This window comes from Limulus polyphemus, unplaced genomic scaffold (genome assembly GCF_000517525.1).
Source record: "Limulus polyphemus unplaced genomic scaffold, Limulus_polyphemus-2.1.2 Scaffold2004, whole genome shotgun sequence".
NCBI classification, from domain to species: domain Eukaryota; kingdom Metazoa; phylum Arthropoda; class Merostomata; order Xiphosura; family Limulidae; genus Limulus; species Limulus polyphemus.
The window spans coordinates 186,540-211,617 of NW_013667614.1; the positions used below are offsets into that span (position 1 = coordinate 186,540).

The window sequence follows — 25,078 nt, forward strand, 5'->3', positions numbered from 1 at the left end:
GGACTTGTGTCGCTAAAGTTTCGTCGGAACGAAGTTACGGAAAGTTAATTAACAAACGGAGACGTAACAATATATACATGTGTAGCGGTTTGAATAAGCTGATTTTTTCTTTGAGGGGGGGGAACAAAGTGTATTAACACCTTCCACAAGAGCTAGTCCAGCATCTTTTAATATTGAGCCTCGGATGGTCAGTAGAGGGGTCATTCTGGAAACCAGTGAATTAGAATTATTTCTGAAGATCTTGATGAATGAAGTTCAACACAACTTCTGAAATGAAAAAAACAACTAAATATCAATGAAAATATGACACGATAAAATCTATATGGATTATACTATTGTGGTACCATACCAGGCATTATACCATCCTTCTTGTAATGCATCTGCTTCAACTTCAACACTGTATCTTTGAGCTTTACTGTGCCATTAGTTTCACAAAATATTTAAACTAATGATTTCTTATATATGACTCCAATTCCTCTTTTTGAAGTTAGCGATACTGTTTTGCCCGTTTTTTTATGTTTTGATGTCAATGCAGTAATCAATTTACAAATTTTCAATTCAGCTGTTATATCAAATCGATTGGGATATCATCGAATAAGTTCTTCCTTCACCTGACCTGGACATACAGTTTAGCTTAATCATTACATTTAAACCATCACATTCACAACCACATCTAGAACATTTCAAGCGTGTTTCATTGATACATCGTTTTACTTTACAGAAACTGGTCCAATGACCTAGACCTCAAAAATAGTACCAAACAGTCTTTTTGTCTAATCAAAACACCCCACACCTTTCCGGAACAGCCTTTTTTTGTGGTTCACATCAAGATGGGCTGGATCGTGTGGCAAGTGTTAAAAAGAAGAAAAGGGGATGAGACCTAAAAAGTTTCAGAAATACTGGAATACTATATATATTATTATATCAGTATTGGGAACTAGAAAACAAATTTAATGCTGTGTTAAAAAACCCATTAACACAGTTATTAGTGTTTGCCACTGGTACTACAAGTAAGTTGGCAGCAATTGTGTAATTGTATCCCCACAGTAATTGCAGTGGGGTGGAGGCTCAAAGGCAAAGGGCCTGACAAACTTCAGAATTGCCAATAATTTAATTTGTTTGAACAAAAGGATGATAGCACAATTCTGGTAGAGTACAAACATTTAGAGAAAGGACAGAGCAAACTAAGCCTCAGCTAGTGGTCCATACTGTCATGGTGGAAATATAATAATCATAATTCCACCATGCGTGTACTTCACTTCCACCAATGCGTAAATTAACTGGCCCAAAATTTCACACTTATAATTCGAAAATAAATATTAGATTCAATTTTAAGTTTGGTTTAATTTTAATTTTCAGTTCTGTTAATGATATCGGTCATCTAGGATCGTAACTACAATTTCAGGGAAATATATGTAGGTGGCCTAATTACTTTCTATCTGAGGGGCATCTTTTGTAGTTACACTACTGAGTGACAGACAAATGAACTGTGAAGTATTGGGATGAGGTCATTATAGTAGAGGGCTGAATTCCATGCACTAGAAATAACATTTATCTTCTAAGAGTTAGCACACTTAAGCAGCATGAATATAAAGAGCTCTTAAATAAATGTTTCAGGAACCATAGCAGAGATCTGTTGTACTAGAGGATAATTCCACAAAGCATGCAAGTCCCATGAATAGTTTTGAGAATTAATATCAATGTGTCATGCAGGTGACAATTTGCAGTTCATTAGGAAGGTTCAATCTCAGCTTTCCAGTTAATATATAACTTTCCATTTGAAACAAAAATCCCAAAACCAACCTGAGAGCTGTTTTTCTAAAAACTTTATTGAGATCTCTGTAAGAACCCAACTGAGACATCAGTTTCTCTAACAAAATTTACTCGACCTCTGAATGAAACCAGCTGAGAGAACAATTTTTCTAACAAATTATCCAGGCCTCTGTAATAAACCAGCTGATAGATCAATTTTTTATTAAATTGGGTACAGTACTCTACCATACCTGGTTAATAATTACTAGGACCTCCTTCTTTAAGTAAAAGTTTGCATATCTCTAAGAAATCCCTTCTTGATCACCAGATAGAATGGGTTTCTGTTGTAGAGAAGTGTGGTTAGTAAAATCTATGCTAGATGGACCCCCCCCCCCAAAAAAAATAAAATGTTAATGCAAGTGGATATTTAATCAAGCATTTGTGTTAGACTGATCTTTAAGAACTTTTTACAAAAATACGTGCACTTTAATTAGAACATTTCTAAACATCCTGGTACTTAAATTTTCAAATGCAGTGCAGTATATGAAAAGCTGCTACTTAAATGGAGTTTAAACTGCATAGTAAATATTGTCCCTTTATTTTGAGTCTCCATTCATTGTGAGTTTTTGCTGGCATTCACTTTAACCACATTCTGATAAAGATTGTTTTTGTACACCAGAGGTGATTGATATTCCTTTCTTCACACATTCAGCACTGTTGTGGTACTAGTGATAAATTCCAAGTAGAAATAAAACATATTAACCCAAAAATTTTCGAAAAGTGGACCCTTTAAAAGTACTTGGATTTTAGGATCTTTTTCATTTTATATTACCACTTCTTGTTACGTGTTTTTCTGACATCTTGAATAAAACTTATTGTAATCAAATCCCAACCTGATTGAAGAACTATTTTGAAGTGAAAGAATGTATTTTGTGCTGCAGACATACAGCAGGATGTGAGTTTTAGTGTGCTTAATACAACTCCGCTAATTTTAATCAGTGATCAAAAAACAGAAGAATGATCTTCATTTATACCAAAAGTATCACAAGAAAGCTGAGAGTGCACACAAACAAACACCAAAGTTCAACATTTGTTCAAACAGTAGTGTACAAAAATGTGTGCTACAAAATTGTGAACATTTCAAAACACTGATTGGACACCTTCCATAAAGAAAAATTCTTATTCTCAGCTTAGACTCAACTTAGTCCCCCTGGTGGCTCAGCAGTAAGCCTTAGGACTTGTAACTCTAAAATTGGGATTTAATTTCTGTTCCAGACTCAGCCCACTGTGTAGCCTTTTCACTATAACAAACAAAAACCAATTCAAGAAAAAAATACTCTTATACATTTCATGTTTCTTATTCTTAACAACAATAATAATTTCTCTTTTTGTTGATAAATGCTGTGATCATAATACAAATTATTTTAAAAACCATGCAATGCAGTTCAGGTGAAAGTTATATTTTGGCATTATGGTATACTGCAATAGGCATTATTGATGAAAATTCTTTAGTTATTACAAATGTCTACATAATGTTTTTTTATTTTCCTCTCAGGGTCCCATCAAGTCACTTAGGCCTGCTGATCGAATAATGTTATTAGCAGAGACCTCTGATGAAGAATTTTGAAGCTTAAGGTGAAGTGGTGAGATATCCAAATAAATATTTGTGCTGTGAAAAGATGAAACACACTCTTCATCTGGATTTATATAGAAAGTACCTTTAACCTGATTATGTAAGGTGGAAATATGAAAGTAATGGACTATGAAAAATTAAACCATAAAATATACCTCAGAGGTGGAAAGGACTAAAACATGATTAATAATACTCCATTTTTAAAGTTGTAGTTGTAAGCCCATTTTTAAGCAAGTAATATTGTTAGATTGTGCAACTGGTCTATCAATATTCAGACATAACGAAAATCGAACGTTGACTTGCAATAATTTGTTTTGTGTGTGGAATTTAAGGTTAATATTTAAAATTTTAATATTATGTTCATCACATCTATGAAATGTGTGTAGTTTAATATTTTACTGCTTTGACAATCTTAAATCAGTATGTTCTTTAATTCTGGATTCTAATGTTCTCATTGTACAATCTGTATACTTAGAATTACATCTTGAACATTTATATTGATAAACAATCTTGGTATTTAATGTTTCATGTCAAAGAAAGTTTAAATTCTATACATCAATTTCAATATACACTTTAAGTGTCTATTGCCTTCTAATTATATAATGAAGTTCTTTTTTAATTTCAAAAGATTGTGTTCCTATAAAAGGTAAAAAAAAAAACATTTTCTGTCTATTTACTGTAATCTTTATCCCTGGAGACTCATATTGCTTATTCAAGTATTTTTTAATAAGTATGTATCTATAATTTTACAGGAAACTCGTTATTTATGAAGAACTTTTTAATGTTATTAAATTCATTTGCTAAACTAATAAAGGTACTATTTATCTTGGGTATTAAAATCTTAATTAAATTAATCTAATTCAAGAATAAAGCTTTCATAGTTAAAGTAGAAACCTGCAAAAGTTTGTTTTTAAAATATTATTTTTTTATTTTCAACCAGTATGTCTAGAAATGGTATTTATATTTTTCTTGATTTTCAACTGTAAATCATGTTTTTTGTTTGCTATTCAAATAATCCAAACATCTTTGTATGTTGTGTTTAGAAATAATAAAAGTGTCCTCTGCATATATTTTGTAATAAATAATTCAAAACAAATAGGTTTAACTTATTCAGAACAGGTTTGGCATTACATAGGATGTACCCAAAAGTTCAGTTAATGTTTATATTAAAACTTATATGTAGAATTAAAAATTTCTTTAATGGGAAATATGAAGTACCAAAATTGCCCAATTCCAAGATTGCTTATTAACTCCTTAAATCCGGGCAGAGGCTGCCAACAGGGAGAGATTTGAGGCTATTTACTCAACAATTCTTTATGTCAGTATCCGTGATGCTGAAGGAAAAAATAAATGAAGAAAATTGAAATTTTAAAAGGTATGGTGATAATTATTAGGAAATCATGAAAATAATTCCAGCAGGATATATATATATAGTCACAAAAAAAACGGAAACTTCTCGGAAACATTAAAATGAGAAGTGGCAAGATAGGCTAGCATAAAAGTATCACTAATAATGTCACCTATAAATACTAATTTATAGTTGCAACTAATGATATTAATCAGTATTTTATAAAAGATAATATTATATTTATCCCAGGCATGTGATACAAGATGTGAAAAGTTTTTTATTTTTTATATTTGTGTTTTTAATAGGTAATGTACATGATGTTTTGTATCCAGGAGTGCACACCCATTTCGTTATTACTATTGATTCTCTATTGACCAGTTGTAATTCAAGTTTCATATGGTGAACACCTAGTTCATTACTATTGTCCACTCATATTCTTGTCATTGTGTACACCTAATTCTATATTACTATTGTCTTCTTGTAGTTATTGTTTCATACTGTGTACACCTACTGTTCTATTACTATTGTTCATAACCTAGTTATTTGTGAACATTGTCAACACTCAGTTCTTTATTACTATCATTGCATGTGGAAAATCTTAAGACTTAATAAATACCACGTGGAAAGGTTTTTGATTAAAGCACAATGTAGTGGTAGTAATGATCTTAAAATGAAGTAGCACATGGATGATCTTGTTATGAAAGAATCTAGACCAAGTGTCAAATTGCATGATTTTAGAAATATTCACTAGTGACTGATATATTGCACAGCTAAATGTGTTTTCTCAGATTCATTTTATTGTGTCATGCATAAAATACAATTTTTCAAGAACACACGTATACACCCATAATACAAACCAAACTGTGGAGAACTGAGTGATGACAGAATCAGCACATAAACTGTGGCTTACACTAACAGGAACTTTAAATCTTTTCCTATTCTTGGTTTTCCATCAAATCTTGTGCTATGTATTTGTATATTATTTCGTTTTAGTTTTAATTTGTAAAAATAAAACAACTAATTTTATTACATTTGCTACAGTTAGATAAAGCAGTAAAAAATTCAAGCACAACTAGTTTGAGAGAAATTGTGACAAAATCTTGGATAACAAAGCAGGAAACTTCTGGCATCGTCCCGGCAACTTTAAGGAGACCCCTCATACGCTGTTTTGAAATCCAGGTGTCATCACAAATGTATCAGCCTTAATATAAAAAATGCATCAATATTACTAATAGAATAAAAATAGCAAATCAAGTAACTCAATCCATGAGCTTTCATATAACTTATTTCTTATTTTTAAGAAAATAGTATAATTACATGCCAAATGTCAAGGTATGGTTTTTAATACATAAACAGTTTAGATACTTGACTCTTGAACAAAATATTGGGACTTTTCAGAATGGAATTTATATTTTCCAGGATCTCAGGAACAACTTGAGTTACTGTACAAGTTACAAGTATTCACTCAAATCTGTTAGGTTTCCTTCTTAAGTATTAAATGAATGTATTATGAAAAAAAACAACAGAAGTTAATAATAACACAGCATAAACACACTTCATCAGAATCTTTCTTAACAAAGCATTAATCAAATAGTGTCCAGTAAAACATGAGCTGCACATTTGCCAAGTGATTTACAACTTATAATGGTGCAAATAGCAGTTAGACACAGTTCAAAAGGCAATAAAATAATAAAATGTAATTATAAATAGATGTATAGTTATGAGTTTAAAGATACTCAGGATAAATGAATGTAGTTTCATGTTAAACTTGAAGTCATTCCAGAAAGAAAAAGAGGGTAATTTAGATTTTTTTTGTGGTTTACAAGGTCAGTCAAATTCAAGGCCTGGAAATTGACCAACCTTGTATAGAGTTAGGGTAGAGAAAATAACAGATACAATATAATGTTTAAACGAAAACAAACACTTGAATTGTATTTAGGAGGTTTTATAGATTAGATAAATGAAATTTTAGATTTTTGAGATGAAGAAAAGTATTTTTAATCTTAACATGAAAATCACTTTTCACATGGACTATTCAAAACAAATACTTGATATATTCTTGGACAAGTCTTTTTTTTAATCTATTAAAAATACTTCACTAAAAAAATGTTTTTTTGTATGTGAAAGACTTATAATGTTCACCAGAAGACTGCCAAATTTTGTGAAGATATACACACTATTTTACAAGACTTTGAATGAGTACAAAGAGGTCACATGGTTGGTCAAATTGACCGAGCCCGTATTGAGAGAGTTAAAATGATGAGAACATTCAGCAACAGATTTTTTCAATCTCCAGACCTGAGAAATAAGTGTCCTAACTACCAAGTCATTATATTCTCATGCTTCTCAATATCAGATACTCAGCTAGCTCTTCGCTGTTTGTAATAAAACTTGGATTTTTAGGCTGTTTATACCAAACACACAAGTGGTATGTGATGGTCAACCAAGCCATGTTACTGTAATATGCAACTTGTTTTTGAAAGAAAAATGACACTAAGTTTATAAACTTACTTTTTTGAAATAGAACCTAAGAAAGTTGGAAATATATGTTTAACATAAATTTTTAATGTCCATTACAAACAATTTTGACAATGTATTTTCCCTTTTTTCAAATTTGAAGACTTTTTACAAAATCCCATGACTTTCAAGGCCTGTGAAATGAAATTTCAGAATTCCATACAATAAGTTTGAACCCATTCTTATGATTAGAACTTCATTTTTATTTTGTAATTCTTTGATCTCCCATGTTTGTTGACTGTATCACCATATAGTTGAAACAGTGTAGTTGAAATATTTTAAACTACCAACTTCTCTTTGCTTGTTGACTGAAACACCTCCTGTATATTAGAAACATGTACATTTCTTTTACATCATTTCCTATTAAGTATTTAAGAAATATTTATTTATTGAAATTCTACCATACCTATTAATAACTTTTCCCCCCTCCCCAAAGGCATTTGTTTAGCAAGTAAGTGGATAGAAATATTACAGCAACTAATTTGGTTCAGTAATAAATTATATTTTATAACAACTGAATCAGTTTTAAAAATTGTAGCTGTATTGTTTCTATTTTCTTTTTTTTATTTCTTTTTCTATGTAACATTACAATTATTTTTCATCTATGGTTTGGATATGCTGAGTTCAATTCACACTATTCTTCCTTATGATGTAATTTTGTTTAATTATATATATATATATAATTATTTATTTACATTTATAAATTTTATTTTACTGACCTATCAGCTGTGTCTAACTTTACAGAACATGCAATGATGCAGTGTATGTGCACTCATGTTACCATATCCAATAGTATAAAACTGGTCTTTACAAAGTGACCTGTCTTGGCTTTGTTCTAGTGGACCAGTATTTTGTAAAATACAATCACATTTCAGTTATAATAAATTACATATGTATATACATTATTATTATTTAGAAATAAGTTCATAAATTTCAGAACAGTTAAGAAATACAGAAACTAATGATCTCTACTACTTATTATCATAAAGAAGTTTGTACTCACTTGCCTACCTCGCATGCTAAGCCTTGCCATATTTTGCACATGGAGGATGAAAAACAAAGTAACTTGGTTTTATATATGCATTTTGAAATAAAATATTGTAAGTTACTACTCTACAATATCATAAAATTCCACTGTATTTTATTCAGGCTTACTAACTAGACTATACCTGGGTCTTAAAAAAATACTGTTTTTCAAACAACATTTTCACTTCTCTCGTTTTTTCCGAGATTGGCTGAGAAAACCATGTGGGGGAAATTCTGAGCTTTTGATTGGCCATAGCAAAGGAGTTAAGGAATATTTGCCGTAGCATTTGAATTTTTGAACTGATGAACTAAAGGGAAGCCAGTTTTCAAAACACAGCACCACCCATCAACTCTTGATCTATTATCACAAAATAATGTGATTTGATCATCACTAATAACACACATTCTCAAAGTCCATAGTATGATTTTGCAGCAATGTGATGCAAATTATTTAACATCAGATTCACAATAACCAGTAAGAAATACCAGCTCTAAATAACACTGGAAGTACATAAGGATACCTACCTCATCACACCACATACATATTGTAGAACACTGTCTCTATCTGCAAGGATACCTACCTCATCACACCACATACATATTGTAGAACAGTGTCTCTATCTGTAAGGATACCTTACTCATCACACCACATACAGGTTGTAAAATACAAATAGAACCATACATAACTATGGTAAAACTGATACAAGTTCTTACTAACCTTCTGATTTAGGTTAAATTTTCACTAATGTAGACTTATTCACCCAGTGCTTCACTTATTCCCCGTATAATTTTTTCTAGCTTTTGTCTGGAATCCACATATCCATCTCCATTCTATAATCATGAAGAAAAACAAAATACCAAGAAAGTGGTACAGTTCTTTTTTTCATATAACACACATTAAAGTCAGTGAGCAGAATTAGATGGTTATGTACAGATCAGAAAGAAAACATTTAAAACTCAGCAATAGAAACAAATCTGTCAGTAACTCCAGCAGTCTGCAGAAAATTTCAGTTCACCTGATATAATACACAATTGTTTCTTTGTTTCAGAATTTTCAAGCAAAGGTTTGCAGACTGTTCCTATTTTTGAGTTAAAAGAATAGAAGGAAAGCAGGTAGTTGACATCACTTGTGTGTCCAAAATAGTGGGATCTGACCACTCATGGCACACCCAGAAACAGGATATAAACCATGAACTCTCAGGTCACACCAGTCTAACATGTTAACCACCCAGTTATCTTTGAATATGCTAAGCTAAATCATTACAGAGTGCACATAATAAGTGTAAGGTACATTAACACTACAGTACCATAACTTTTTATAATGTAACAACAGTACTTGTTACATTAAAGATTTCCTTATCTGAGAACGCATTACAGATAGATACTCACCTCTCCACAGAACTCAGAGCTGTTACCTTGTGCCTCTGCAGAAAATATTGTGTATACACTAAGCTTTAAAGAAACCCCGATTCCTCCATACAATAATGTGCACTGCACTAGCCTACGGTGTAGTCAGCATTAGACTATAGCTCTCCACCAATAGGGGTGTGACCCATCCTTCATGTGCAGTAAACCCTTTGAGCACATTGTGTATATACCAAAGGCTCCTTCACAAGGCAAAAGAGACATGCTGGAAGTGGGAGGAAGGGTAAGTGGTTCTGAGGAATTGTGAGTAATCATCTGAAATACATTTTCAGGTAAGGAAAATATTAACTTCAGAAATGTTACTCACCTTTCCACAGAAATGAGAGCTAGAATCACACTTTGAGAATATATATATATATATAGTATATATAAAGAAAATTAAAGAAATAAGCTTCTTCCTAAGAATATAGTGACAGAGAGGGAAAGTCGTGTATGGAGTGTGTCAATCCACTAGGGAGACCACACCCATCTCCTACAGAGAATACTTTTTGCCCAAGAGAAACTGTTGCATTAAGTATTATAAATATCATGCCTTTTTTTCCTGTTACAATAGTTCCTGTTACATTAAATACTATGGTACCATACCTTTCTATAATGTAACAACAGTACCTGATACATTAAATTTCTATACACTATACCTTCTTAGAATGTAGAAGCTTTCCATTTTCTAGTTCCACTTCAAACCAGCCAGTTACAGTAGGTGTTGCATAGCTAGACTAAAATGAAAAAATGTGAGCTAATAATGACAAAGAATAATCTTTATGATATTAAACTGTAACATCAACTTAAGTGAATGTCATTCACAAAACTCTACACTACAGTAGTGAACTAAATAATATTTGACTCCAGCATCTTGGGAAGTGTAGTCAATGAAAAGATGCTCCACACTAAAGAAAGCTGGTGGAAACACAAGATGTTTAGTGTAAACCAAGATCAGTCTTAGTAAAACTATCGTTACTGTATCATCTGGGTTTAGATGGTAAAAACTATTGTTACTATAGCATCTACTGAGCTGGTAAAACTATCATTACTATACGTCTAGTGAGCTAATAAAACTATCGTTACTATACATCTAGTGAGCTAATAAAACTTGTTACCATAGTATATAGTTACTGGTAAAATTGTTACCATAACATATAGTTACTGGTAAAATTGTTACCATAACATATAGTTACTGGTAAAATTGTTACCATAACATATAGTTACTGGTAAAATTGTTACCATAGCATATAGTTACTGGTAAAACTGTTGTTAGTACAGCATTTAGTGACCTGAAATTACAAAATAAAATTTTTAGATGCTCAATATAAAATGCTCTTTATTTTTTTATGATATACAGCCATATTGTGTTTTCTATTCCCTCAGCTGCTAGACAGTTCTTTACATTTTTAGTACAGAATATCAATGAAAGGAACTACAAAGTTTCTCTCATATTGGTTATTCCTAGGGATGTCCCTAAATAGAGATAATTGTAGTATGAAGAATAGTATGAATAGAGGCAGTGGTCTGTTCTAGCAGCAAATCATAGAATTGACTGAGGTGTTTTTCACCCCGTGTTGATATGAAATAGTCCTCATGTCAACATGTAGCTAGCATATATAGCCATGCTTTCCTTTACTTTTAGACAAAGATTTTGACATATTTCTTGCCAGAGTTATAGTGATTTAGTTTTAAGATTTAAAGATATTACTGAGATTATTTGTGTGGTGTACATTTCTGATGCATTTAAGTTGCAGTGTTATAAATTATGTCAGCACAGATTCATACTGTAGCTTAATAGAACTAGAGGTACACTGATTAGACAGTGTCCACAAAGCTTTCTCTCCATCTCTACTCAGCTGACATACAAAGACTTGATTAGGTGTTTAACCTTAACTTTGACTGTGTTGTTTTCAATGAAGATTAGGATTATTTGCAATGTCCAGTCTCTTCTATGTAAATGGTGAGTGAATGGTAGAGAGAATACTGTCATGATCTGTGTTTTAGTATCTGACAAATCCACCTGTGTTTTTGGTTCCTGCAGGCTACTGTGAGGGAAATCAGGGCAACGTAAGAATACCACTTTTAACTCTTTCAGCACGGGCTAAGACTGACCTCATAACCATTTTGTGCTTGTTAGAGTTTTCATTTATAACTTTTAAATTAGTAAGCAAATGTTAACAAAATTTGGCAGATTATTCATATGCAAAATATCAAATTTTATATTAAGTCTTAAGGTTTATAAAGCAAGGTTTTTCTCATGTCTTTTTTTTTCTTTTCACATGTTGCCTATCTATCATGCAAAGTAATATTCATTTTAAGATTAAAAATACTTTTATACATCAGAAAATTTTTAAATTTCACATGCAAAATCTATATAATGTCCAGATAGTTATCAAACATTTCTTAAGAAAAAAACTTTATATTTTATCTGTTATTTTCAGTAATTAATCTCTGTACAGGTTTGGTAGATTTGACCAATCTTGCAACAATCATAAAAAATTAAGAAATAAATATAAATTATGCCTCTTTCATTTTAGAATGAACACAAATTATAACATGAAAACATAAATGTTCACACTAAATAGCTAAATTTACATATAGTTATTATTTTTATTGACCTTTCTCCCGTGCCTGGCTAACAATACAGAAATTACAATGACGCAGCTCACGTGCACTCATGCTTACGTATCAAATAACATAAAACTGACCTTTGGTCTGTACAAAGTAACTTGTCTTGGTTGTGTTTTAGTGGACTAGTATTTTGTAAAATACAGTCACATTTCAATTATTATACATTATATATGTATATAGATTATTGCTATTTTGAAATACGTTCTTAGTTATTTTTCTTAAAACATAGAACAGTAACTAAGGAAGTAAAGCAAAAAATTATTTCTTCTGGTTACGACCTTTGCACTTGGTTGCTGCTTGACGTAGTTTGCTAAGCCTTTAAAAAATTTGCATGTGGAGAATATGAAACAAATTTTTTTTTAGGTTTTATATATATATACTTGAATAACTAAAAAGTCAAAAATTACTATATCAATAACATTGAATTCCACTATAATTTATCAAGCTTAGTAACTAAGAAGTATTTTAGTCTAAAAAAAAATATGAAATTTGGTTCAAAAGAAAGAATTGGTGCCAACCCTGTTAAAATGTTAAAAATAAAGCCACTAGGGGGAGATTCTGAGCTTCCGATTGGTTATTCATGTCTTATATAGAAGTATATGTATATAAAGGAGATATTTTGAAAAATGGAAAGAGGTGGGCAGGGTGCCACTGTGTTTGGTGCATTACATGAGCAATATCTTAACAAACTGAAAAGATAAGAGGCTCTTATTTTATATTCTAGCTTGTCAATATCAGTAATTTGAGTTTGTAATTCGACGAAACTATGGACTTAGTATTTTGACTTCACAAACATCTAATTTGAATCAGTGCTGCATTCAACATACCACGTGACACACAAAAATTGATGTTTATCTGTGTTTTTAATTAAGAAATTGAGTAATATATAGTACTAAAATTTGAATTATAATCTACAGTTTGATACCAAACTTATTGACATAAATTCATGAAATAGTAGTTAATAAAATTTTGAAGTTTGAGTCAACAAACAAGATGACATGGCCTTTCACCTGTGACCCATCTCAAAAAGTGTAATTGTAAGGGTTAGGATGTGTATTCTAACAACATAAATATTGTATTAAACTTTTGTTTGTGTTTTATATATGTGTACACTGCCATGTCTTTAAAGTTTTTAATGAATTTCTGAGCTAATATTTCAAGTATGATCCTTTTTTCTTGTTAATAACATGAAAACTAAATCAAGAAAGTTACTGTTATAAGCAACAGACACAGTTGTGTCACTTGGTTATTAGTGCTGTGTAAACATGATTTGTAAGAAAGTAAATTAAATTAATCAGGAGATGTATGGTTAAACTAAAGTGCTTTTTTTAATGCAGTGAGACTAAACACTTTCAAAACAACTCATCAGATGATTGGAATTACTGTATTTATTATAAATCCCAAAACCGCAATAATGTAATAATTTCCATGTTAAGGCAAAATTTCAACTTATAAAGTTAACCATTAGACTTAAGTCATATAATTGCTTATTGCTTTAACTTTTTTTTTCTATACTATTTACGAGTATAATATGTATGATCTTTTAAGCCTATACATATTAGAAGCTGGTTTTTTGAAGGCTATTATTATATGCTTGGGAATTTTTGTAATTGTCCAGTAGAGGGCAAGGAACAGGAAACAGTACAGGAGGAATGACATCAGAATATGTTAGACAAGAATTAAGAGCTATGGTAGGTGCAAAAACCCAGCAGCAGCAGGCACAGGTAATAATAAGTTTTTTCTTTGTACCATGCATTCTTACTTATGATTGTTTTTCTGTAAGAACTTCAAAATCTGAATTTTCAAACAATACTAAGGCTGTGAAATGTTTGTTTTTGTACAAGTTGGAAAAGGTTATTAATAAGTAATATTTGACATCTACAAATAGTTATTCATAATATATTTTTTATCCAACACAAATGGAAGGTATATATTGAAGCTTCTTGCATAAAAAGCTATGGAAATAATGTTTAAATTGATGTTGGCTATGTAGCATGAATGGAAATCTTGGTAAAACTGAAGTTAAGCAAAAAACATTTAGGAATTTTAAAGAAATTAGGGAAAACTAGCAAACTTAATGCTAGTCTAATGTTTAGATGTAATGCTGATTGCTTTGATTAAACTTTTTTTTTTTCACTTCCTGACAAGTTTTTGCTTGGAATATTCAGGAAAAATTAAATAAATCTTAAGTATGTAATTTTACATAACTGTTTCTTGCTCATTTTGGTCTGCTCATTTCTTCTAGCAAAAATAAGTTAGGGCTGAGATTTTTAATTTCAATAAACTATTTATCATGTTTTAAATTTTCTTTAAATTATTTATTTAGAGTTGGTTGTAGACTAGAAACCTAAATAGTTATAAAATATGGTTGTTACTCTTTGGTGCTGCTTAGAATGAGTTAAGTACATACAGAAAAATGTGGCACAGATGTTACTTTATTAACTCTTTCAGTATGGGCTCGGTTCCTGGGGCCAACCTCGTAACTAATTTGTGCTGTAACTTTTATATTAGTAAGCGAATGTTAACAAAATTTGGCATATTATCAGTAAAAATTACAATGCTTTCATATGCAAAATATAATTTTTTTATATAGTCTTAAGGTTTGTAAACCCTTTGGTGTCCAAGATGAAAAATTCCATCATTGAATTAGAAATTTAAAAAAAATAAACTTGTAGTTATTTTTCCATGTTGTTTGACTTTAAATTGAGTCTATTTGAAAAATGTCCAAAAATACTGGCTTTTTACCTTGGCTAAGTAAACGTTTGTTTAATAAATAACATCATTTGTCAATATCTAATATCACTGGTTGGTTACGAAGGGTTTAAGTAACTGTGTAACTGTAGATACAACACTTAAGGCTCCAACATTATCATACATATGCTTATAAACATGTGAATCAGTGCTGAATTATCTGGAATAATAAGTCTGGAAAAGTTTACACAGTACTGTTGTAACAGGTGACTGATAATTAAATAAATCTTTAATTGTTTCTAAATGTTAAACAGTGCAGTTGAATTGACACATTGTACAAAGTTTAGGATAAAATAGTGACTAGATTATAAGTTATTGTGTCTGAAGTCTGAAAATAGGGTTTTCTCTGGCTTTTCATATTTCTTCTCCACTTGATAAAAATTTTTTGAGAAAAATTTTGAAGTCAGTTTTAACAGTCAATATTTTGTCATTTTCTAATGTTTATTTAATTTATGAAGAAAAATAAAAATAAATTAATTTTCTTTTCTGCACAGCTACAAAGAGTTTTCCTGGAAACAAAACAACCCACTTTTGAACTAATTTTTTAAGAATCAAGAATAACTTTATTTTTGCTAAGAACCTATCATCCTTTGGGACCATTTCTTGATTTTCAAGCATTTTCCTTAGTTTGTGTATATGCTTTGGTTGAAACCTTGTTATGACACCATATCAAATGGTTTGATCACTTATCAATGAAACATAGCTTTGAAAACAACTATAAAGAAAGTTTAAAAATGATTGAATAGAATGAGAACTAAATTATCACATCATACGAGAGTAAATATATAGATTTAAGAGGAATTTTTATATAGTTTCTGTAAACATTCCTTGTGTGTGTGAGCTATGAAAGTATTTGTTAAATTATATCTGTTTGTAAGCTACAGAAATTTTCTTCACTGAGAAGATATCAGATAAGTTGAGATTAAAGTAAGCTTATACAGTTTAGAGGCAGGTTGAATGGGTAACAAAGAAACCTATATCACAAGTTTAAGTGTAACAAATATGCAATGTTTGAAGAAGGTTTTGTCATCATTATGTACACCAATAAGTAGTTTACCTAGACATGGGAATGTATATATACACAGAATGATACAAAGAAGTAATGTAACTAGAGATTTCTTAAGCCTTAATAATAGTATCTTGTTGATGTTTTGTTCTTTATTTAAAACTACAGTATTTTCACTTTTTTAATAAATATAATATAGTTTTACTGAGTTGCAATGTTTGAAACATGAGGCTTTTTAATTATGTTCACAAAATGAAGTCATATCAGATAAGTTTACTGTTTAGTGTAGGACACTGCAAAAATATCCTGATGGCTCAAATCTTTATTGAGTATTATTGTTATATTTATCCTATTCAAACAATATGCATAAATAAATTGGCTAACTGGCTACTTTTTAAATATTGCAATTGTGATATGTCTTAATTAAAAATATTATTACCTTATATTGGTGATAGTAAAACTTGTTTTTATCATTTAATTATCAGGATGTTCCACTTACAAATTTTTTCATTTGTATCAAAGAAAAAAACAACACTAATTAAGTTTGAATGAATATTTTGTTATGATCACAATTAAACGTGTTACTTCTAAGATACTATTAAAGTGAAACTACAATCAATTATTATTAATGAATGTATTTTTTTTTTTTAAGAGTCAACAACTTCACCAGTATTCTCTTAGTGGAGGAAATAACTCTGGGGTGTCAGCATCCACACCCAGTCAGCAGATATTTAACCAAGTAGAGTTGGATGCACTTGTTTTATCCCTCGATATTGGAACAGGTATTGCAGTTCAAAAGACTTTTATTACAAAATGTATTAATGCCATTTGACTTTTTTAAAGAGCCACAAACATCTTGTAGAAGTATTGCCTACCTTGGTACAAGGCAGTGAAAATATTGAATGTGTTTTGACAGTAATTTTACCATGAAGAATATTGTATGAGTCTTTGCTTCTTGTACCATAATCTTTAGTAGAATTATGATAAATCTGTTTTTGTTCCTTTATATTTAAATATAGTCTGAAGGTGTTTTTACCTTGAAGTAACTGTTTGATGAGTACCTGTGAATGAATGAACATTGCTGACATCAATTTTCTTGAAACAGTAAATTCATTTTGATACTGTGTGTTTTAAAACTAGTAATATTGATAAGAATTGTTTAATAGTACGCACATGCAGGTCATGTGCGTGAGGCAGTATCTCAACCATTTATAACATGATGAATGCTATAATGTATGAGACTATCATATCATACATAATATTATAAAGATAAAACATCGTAATATATTTTTACAACAGGAAACTGTCACAATGGGTTATCAATAAAAGATATTTCAATACAGTACTTGCTTCCCCTCACAAGATTAACTGTTCTCATTCAGTACTGCCCTCTATATGCGAACTTTTTCTTTACAAATGCCACAAGCCTTGCACTTCCCCCTTGTTGGAATTACTGTATTCCAACATGTTTCTCACAGAAATAATCTCTTCACCAATAATAGCATGTGATGCATGTGACTCCCTCTACCAAACCTTCACTTCTTGTTTCGCAGTGTTTGAGTTCATACATCTTATTTTGTGTGCTTAGTGCTTCCAGTGTGACAAACAATTTTTTTTTCACGAAGTGGTTCCTTTTTCAGTTTAAATTTTTATCTACCAGTTCATTTTTATAACTATAATTCTGCACTTGACAATTTATAAACATTTTCTTGAGTTATGAATTCTAAAGGTCTCATTACCATTTTGTGGGTCACACCAACGACCATTGGTTTTTTTCTCAGGCCTTAGGTGCAGGCAACCCAACAGTGGATCTCTCTGCTTTTGCCGATCCTTCCCAATTTCAACCTGAGGAATCACCTAGGCCTAATTCAGTCTTCACAGATTTTGTATTTCAGGTTTGTGATGTTTTATCCCTTTCCCCCTATCTCTTATTCACCTCGTTCTTGTTACATTAACCATCTTCTCAACCATTTTTGGTATTTCCTCCCTCCCTGATATTTGGGTACATACAGATCAATTTGTCTCACAATTAAATGAGGGGATCAGCATGCTGCACCCCTCGAGGATTTCTGATCAGTGCACCCTTTCTTACCATTGTGTGGACTATCTGTTTTTGGATCAGCAGTTGTTGGGTTCATTATTACTTATTTGGGGGGACAGCTCCATCTAATCTTAGTCTTGCCCATGCTTAATATTCTCACCTTAGTCTTACCCTAACTAACCTTCTACAGTATCTTTCTTCCATACATCTCTTATCAGAGGCTCTCCACAGAAATTTCTTCCCTGACCCTGGCATTACAAATGTGGTTTCTTTGTTGTTGGGACCGTATAGGTAGGGACACAGTATTGGCTTGGGTCAATTTACCCTCAAGATATCTTAGGGACTTGCGTCTTGCACCTTTTGTGAGATGTTATGTCTTCGATATAGTCCCAGAAACTATCGAGCCTTGGGTAACACCAGCCCGCCAGCACCCTTGCAACCTTTGTAGCCTGTTTGTCTTGGTCAGAGCCTCATATGCCACTTATTTATTCTTGTTTCCCATGTTTCATCCTCCCAACCTTTACTTGTTCCTGCTAATCAGTACCAATGATTACCCTGTGGGGTTTCGACTGTTGGAGTTTCTTCCTTGCTGGCATCCCATTATCGATGATCAACGAGTTATATGGGTTCTATTAGAAGAATTCGTTATCTAGTTTCTTTTCCCACCTCCTGTTTCTCCTTGCCCCATTTCCTTTCCTTCTCCTCGCAATCCCCTGACCTGCCAGCATTTGTCAGAGGTGGTTCGATATTTGCTTTTGCAGCAAGCAATTGAATCAGTCCACCATCCTTCCGGGGTTTTTTATTCTTGTTTTTTTTATTATTATTATTTTTTTTTTTTCCTAGGGTTGTGGATAATGAAAATGGATGTTTCCAATTCTTACCTCCATTTCCTGATAGCACAGCAGTCTTGACCTTCTTTTCAGTTTTTGGTTAGTTTACCAAATTTGGGCCCTCCCCCTTTGGACTTTTCTTGCTCCTTATGTGTTTTATCGCATAGTCTAGACTTGCTCGTCATAATCATACTCTGGGGATGAGATCTCATTTTACATGGACGACTGGCTCAGTCTGATCTGGAATTAGCTTTCCTACTGACCAACTCCTTTTTTTGCAGCTCGGGTGGGCTGTTGATCAGATTGGAGATGCCATTCCTTTGACCCACTCAATATCTTGTTCATTTGTGTTTTTTTTTCAACCAATATCAGCCGTGCTTTGCCTTCTCCTTTATGTTTTCATTCCATGGAACTTTTAGTTCAACATGCCCTCTTGGCTCTGTCACTTACTTCTTGCAAGGTTCTATCACTTTTGGAAATGTGGTCCTCCATGACTGTACTGGTTCCTCTTGGTCATGTCTACATGAGATCCCTGCAGTGGGCACTTCACAAGTGATGGAACCTTGCTTGGGTTTCCCTTCCTCCTTCCCTGTGAGATGATTTGAAATGGTGGCTGGACAAAGCCCATACATTGATAGTTGTACCACTTCCTCCCCTGCATCCAGATTTTCATCTTTATATGGACAGATCCCTTTAAGTATGGGAAACATGGGTCAATCACTGGTCTACAGATGAAACTGTCTTGCTGATCAGTGTTCTCAAACTTCTTGTGGTATGTTGGGCATTACGTCACTTCCTTCTTCTCACCCGTCATTGTCTGGTAATGGTTCATCCAGTCAACTCTGTGGTAGTGGCACATATCAACCACCAAAAGGGCACCTGGTCCAGCGATCTATGTTTTTTGACGTTAGTTCTATTATACTGGGCCCATGCAAATCACATTTGTCTTATCGCATGTCATGTGCCAGGTGCTTTCATTCTAGTTATGGATCATCTGTCACATGCAGAACAGATCTATCCAACGGAGTGGGCATTAGATTCTCTCGTTTTCAAGGACCTTTGCCATTGGTGGGGTTCTTCCCAATTGGATGCTTTTGCCACAGGCCTCAATACCAAGTTGCTTCTCTTTTGGTCCCCTGTGCCACATTCACAGGCCTTGGAGGTCGATGCCTTCATTCAGGATTGGTCACACAAATACCTTTATGTGTACCCTCCAATCCGATTGCTTCATCGGGTGATTTATCTTGTCCACTCCTTGTCGAGTCCTCCTGAATGTGCCCTATTGGCCAGCGCAACCTTGGTTTCTAAGATTACAACATCTGCTCCTATCACCACCTGTCCCTCTACCACTTTCTCCCTCCTTTCTTTGTCAACCTCAATCCCATATTTTACATCCCAATCTTCACGTCTGGCTTTTGTCCAGTCCTTGGCAAGACAATCCAGTTTTACACATCAAGTTGCCTCCTTATTAGCTAGTTCCTTATGACCAGCATACGTGTAAAGTCTTCCACTGTTAGTCTGCTAACAAGGGATTTTCTGTTGACAAGGCTTCTGTGGCTTGTGTGGCAGAATTTCTTACCTGGCTCTCTGACTGTAGGTCATTGGTCTCCTTGCTTTCCTGATATCAGATGGCCCTATCCTATACTTTCTGTTTTTCCCGATATCGTAGGATTTTCACTTCCTTGTTCTTATCATGTTCATATGTTCCAATGCATCCTGCCCTTTCTGATTGGAACATTAATGTGGTCCTCCATGCCCTCACTTTACCAACATTTGAACCACTTTCCTTGTGCTCCTTCTTTCATATGTCCCTTAAAACATATTTCCTTCTTCTCTTGGTCTGTGGATGTTAATGGTCTGATTTGTTTGCCATTGACATTTTGAGTATCCTTTATCACCCTACCTATCTTCTCCTTTATCCCGATCCTTCCTTTCTGCCTAAGACCTCAGCAGCTCAGGAGGTTTGTTTTTCCTTTTCTCCTATTTCCCTTCCTTCTAATCCCATCTTTACCCTAGACTGGATCCAGATAGACTTTTGTGTCCGGTCAGGACCCTTTGTTGTTATATAGCTCGTACTGCTACTCTTTGGGGTATACGCAACCGACTTTTGATCCCATGGCAATCCTCCTCACTTTGTGATTTTTCACATTCTACCCTTACGAATTGGGTCCACCTTTTAGTTCATTTGGCCTACTCTTCCCTTCTTTCTTCCTACCATACCTTGTTCCATGTTTCCTCACATCAGATCCAACATCTCGTCTTTTCCCTTGCTTCTTGTCTTCAACGCCCAATGGAGGAGGTTCTACAATTAGGCATGTGGACCACTCCCAGTATGTTCATCTCCCACTATCTTCATCATATTGCACTTTTCTTTGCTTTGGGGTTTCATCTACCACCAGTGGCCATTCTCCAGACTTCAGTGCGACTTTAACTGGTAAATTTTCTTTTTTTAATGGGCCTCTCTCCCTTTTTATCATATGGATCCCAACTCTGTCGCAAGTGGTGCCTCATCAGGTATTCTTTAACTCTAAATCCGCACTGTTAGCCATGTTGATTTGCACTCTCTTGTCCACGGCTCCACACACTTGCTGTTGAGATGGGATGTTCCACAAGATTACTTGAAGGTTAATTACCTCACGTTAATTTGATTCATAAACATGCCCATTCCGGACCATACCACCCATGGTCTGCACAGATAAAGCAGAAGGGGATTACTGCATGGCCCTGCCACACCTCAAGGGAATAACCAGGTGTGGTCTGCTTTTCAAAATAAGGTTTTTGTGGTCACCCATTGCACTGTCTCCAGTGATGACCTTCCTCTGGAATCTCTGTCACATTGTGAGCCTCCTTTCCTCAAGTGGAGTATGGGAGTCCTTACCATTTTTCCAGTTCCAAGCCACTAGGGTGGTTGACCATAGAGGCACCCTCCTGAATGCATTCCACATGGAAAAGATTATAACCATTCAGTTGAGAGTAGGGTGGTGGTGTTCTGTTGGTGTAGATGCGACGTGGCCTCCAGAGGAGTTAAGCTGTTACCCTCCTGGTTGACATGGCCTCCTGATCACATTTACACAACAAATGGAGTTGAGCCATCTCCTTACTGGCTGATGTGGCCTCCTGATACCATTTACACATCCCCTGGAGTTCAGCTGTACCTTCTGGTTGATGTGGTCTTCTGATACCTATTACACACTTACTGGAGTTCAGCTGTACCTTCTGGTTGATGTGGTCTTCTGATACCTATTACACACTTACTGGAGTTGAGCTGTTGCCTTCTTGGTTGATGTGGTCTCCTGATACTATTTACATAACCATGCGAGGTTGAGTCACCACCTTATGGGATGATGTATCTTCCCAATTCCTTTTACACAGACACAAGAGTTGAGCCATCACCTTACGGGATGACATGGCCTCCTGATACACTTTCATAAACACTGGAGTTGAGCCGTTGCAATTGCAGTTCACTCCTTTAATTGGGAGACCTAATCCTACCTTCGCATGGAAGTTGGTTCCCAGCATAGAGGTTTTGGATTAGAGTGAACTGATCAACATAAGTTCTCACACAAGTTCGGGTTGTCTATCTTCCTCCCTCAATTGCTCTGTCTGTATCCTTGGTCACAGCAGTGGTACGTGGGATTGTTCCGGTACTGTCCTTGACTATTCCTCATTCTATTCTTATGGGGATGTTATTACTATTGTATGGTACCAGCCTGTGCCACGGTTGTGGGAGTTGATTCGATGTGATAGATCAGTGGTGATCCTCATGGCATTCCCAGAAATTGGTGCGGATCTTAATACCCGATTCTTGGGTTTGAGGTGAAGATGGTATGATTCTCATCCTACCCTCATGTGGATGTCTGTACCTCGTGAGGAGGTTTTGGATGTAGTTGACTTACCGAGTGAGTTCGGTAGATGGATTCACATGCATCACATGAGCCTGTCATGCTACTATTGGTTAAAAGATAATGCATGATGATTTCATGAGAGACATGTTGGAATATAGTAATTTCAACAAGAGAGTGCAAGGCTTTGTGGCATGTGTAAAGAAAAAGTTTGCGTATAGAGTGCAGCACTGAACAAGAATAGCTAATCTTGTGAGTGAAGGTATGTACCTATCGGAAATATATTTTCAGTATAGGAAAATTATAAAGCTCATTCTCCAGTCTAACTTATCTGTTACAGCAAAGAAATACTGTAGATCTGAGTTAACTGAGATGTTTTATATATGAGGTGTTAACACTTACAGTGTTAAATATTCTATGTACCAACTTATCTTGTTTTTTACAACATGAAGTATCCCATTCTTCAACATAATATGTCTCTTGCAGCAAGAGCTGTTCTATGAACTAACTGTTCTTGTCTTGTATACTTCGGTTTGACTTGTTCTTTAAACAAAAAAGGAGTTTATTTTCCCAAATTTAATGCCTTATAAAGCTAGAGATATCCTATACCACAGGCTTTCTGACATATAAAACAGAAGATATGCTATACCTAAAGCTGTTAAGTTTTTCAGCTAGAGACATCCTATGATTTAAGCAACTTGATGTATACAATATATATAAAGCACATCAAGCTGATTTTACCCTTTTTGAAGTAGGTGATGGTTCTCCTGGATCTCCAAGACTATTTCCATCTCCATTAGGAAGTTCTGTATCTCGAGTTACCAGTCACAGCCCGAGGGTGAGACTAAAATTATTTTTTGTGTATGCATGTGTGTATATATATATTTATATTGCATGATTTCAAATAAATGTTTTAAACTATATAATATTCAGTTAATTAAAATTATATTCAACTTATGGAAATACCCTAAGGTCTGTGTTTTCACATTGTTCCAATTTCTTTTCTGCACAGAATTTAGTGTTATATTGATTTGATTATTGAAGTTCACTTTATATTTCTAAATTATGTGTTTGGCATTGGAGTTAGCTTTACATTTTGTAAGCCTGTACTCATCATTGATTAATTTTTATTTTTATTATTATGTTTAGTATGAAAGGAACTTCTGTGTTTCATTACTGAAGTTGAAATTGGTTATGTTTCATCTGATATAACTATTTCCAAGCTTATTCTGAGTTTTTCTTGAATTTCTATTCTTCCAAGGGTGAAGAACCAAAGCCCACTGATCACACAAAGAGTTTACTTCAGCAGCTCTTACAACACACACCAGAACCTTGTTAAGGACATGTACCAAATCTTTTCAACTTGAGCGTGACTTTCAGCTGGAAAAATAATGAGAGTTGCTACAAATCGCCTGAGAATGTGGTTGAACTACGGCTTAACATTTGTGTGAATAAACGTTTAGAACTATTATCAACTCACCTCAGAATTGTGGTGGAAACTTCATCCTAAAGGTCTCAATCATGGAACATAGGGGATCTTTGTTATATATGTGTTTGTTTACATTTATGTATACATACATATATGTATATGTATATTTCTGGGATAATCAACTGTAGAGTAACCATACAAAAAATAGAAGTTGACACAAACTAGGAATATTCTTCTTCTCACCTGTTTGTCTGGAGACATCATTAGTTTTTAACACACAGAAAGGAAGGAATTCTGACAATAGGAGGCATCTATTGTCCACAAGAAGAATGTATCACTTAAGACTAGCTATGTGAAGTTTCACCTAACAGTTCACCTTACAAAGACAATGAAATAAAATAATTGATAAGGTTTTTGTTGATTTGTATGTAATTCATAATTATGATTATATAAACTCCACACAATGAACAGGATCTTAGTTAGAATGTGTAATACTAAGGTTTCAGTAACAATTTTTTTAACCTATAAGAAAAAAATTTAACTTCTAAAGTCACAAGCTTGCCACATTGAGTTTTCAAAATCTGATGGTTATAAATGTAAAGATGTTTTTGATTGTTAGAGCTAAGAAGTTTGTTTTCTGTGCCTTTAGCATCTGTGTAAGTGAAACATACAGAAAAAACACATATATATATATATATATATCTCCCAAATTATATATTTTTATATCATATTAGATAAACTTTGTTGATGTATTCAAAAGGTCATTATTTTATTTGTAACGTATTTAAAAGAATCACAATGTTAATTAATTTAGATATTTAACAAAACATTTACATCATATTGTACAGGAAAATTGACTTTTTGG

General features: G+C 33.4%; 1 protein-coding gene and 1 long non-coding RNA gene across 15 annotated transcripts in view; one reads left to right on the forward strand and one right to left on the reverse strand.

Annotated features, from left to right (window-relative positions):
- The window catches only part of LOC106465626 (nuclear receptor coactivator 2-like), a 168,076-nt gene extending 143,088 nt beyond the window's left edge, over positions 1 to 24,988 (forward strand). For 11 of the 14 annotated variants that reach the window (XM_022393559.1, XM_022393566.1, XM_022393567.1 and 8 more), the window contains exons 20-23: positions 13,933 to 14,038; positions 16,724 to 16,853; positions 23,537 to 23,622; positions 24,046 to 24,987. In XM_022393559.1, the coding sequence (XP_022249267.1) occupies positions 13,933 to 14,038; positions 16,724 to 16,853; positions 23,537 to 23,622; positions 24,046 to 24,123 (400 nt within the window). In that variant the 3' untranslated portion in view covers positions 24,124 to 24,987. Of the gene's footprint in view, positions 1 to 13,932; positions 14,039 to 16,723; positions 16,854 to 23,536; positions 23,623 to 24,045 lie in introns of all 14 variants that reach the window. The other 3 variants (XM_022393556.1, XM_022393555.1, XM_022393568.1) reach the window with 3 other exon arrangements.
- LOC111087316 lies at positions 5,496 to 10,481 on the reverse strand. The gene is made up of 3 exons (XR_002612025.1): positions 10,340 to 10,481; positions 8,995 to 9,107; positions 5,496 to 5,934 (listed from the first exon to the last, which is right to left on the reverse strand). It is a non-coding gene; the product is annotated as an uncharacterized LOC111087316 (long non-coding RNA).
- Positions 24,989 to 25,078: the final 90 nt, after the last annotated feature.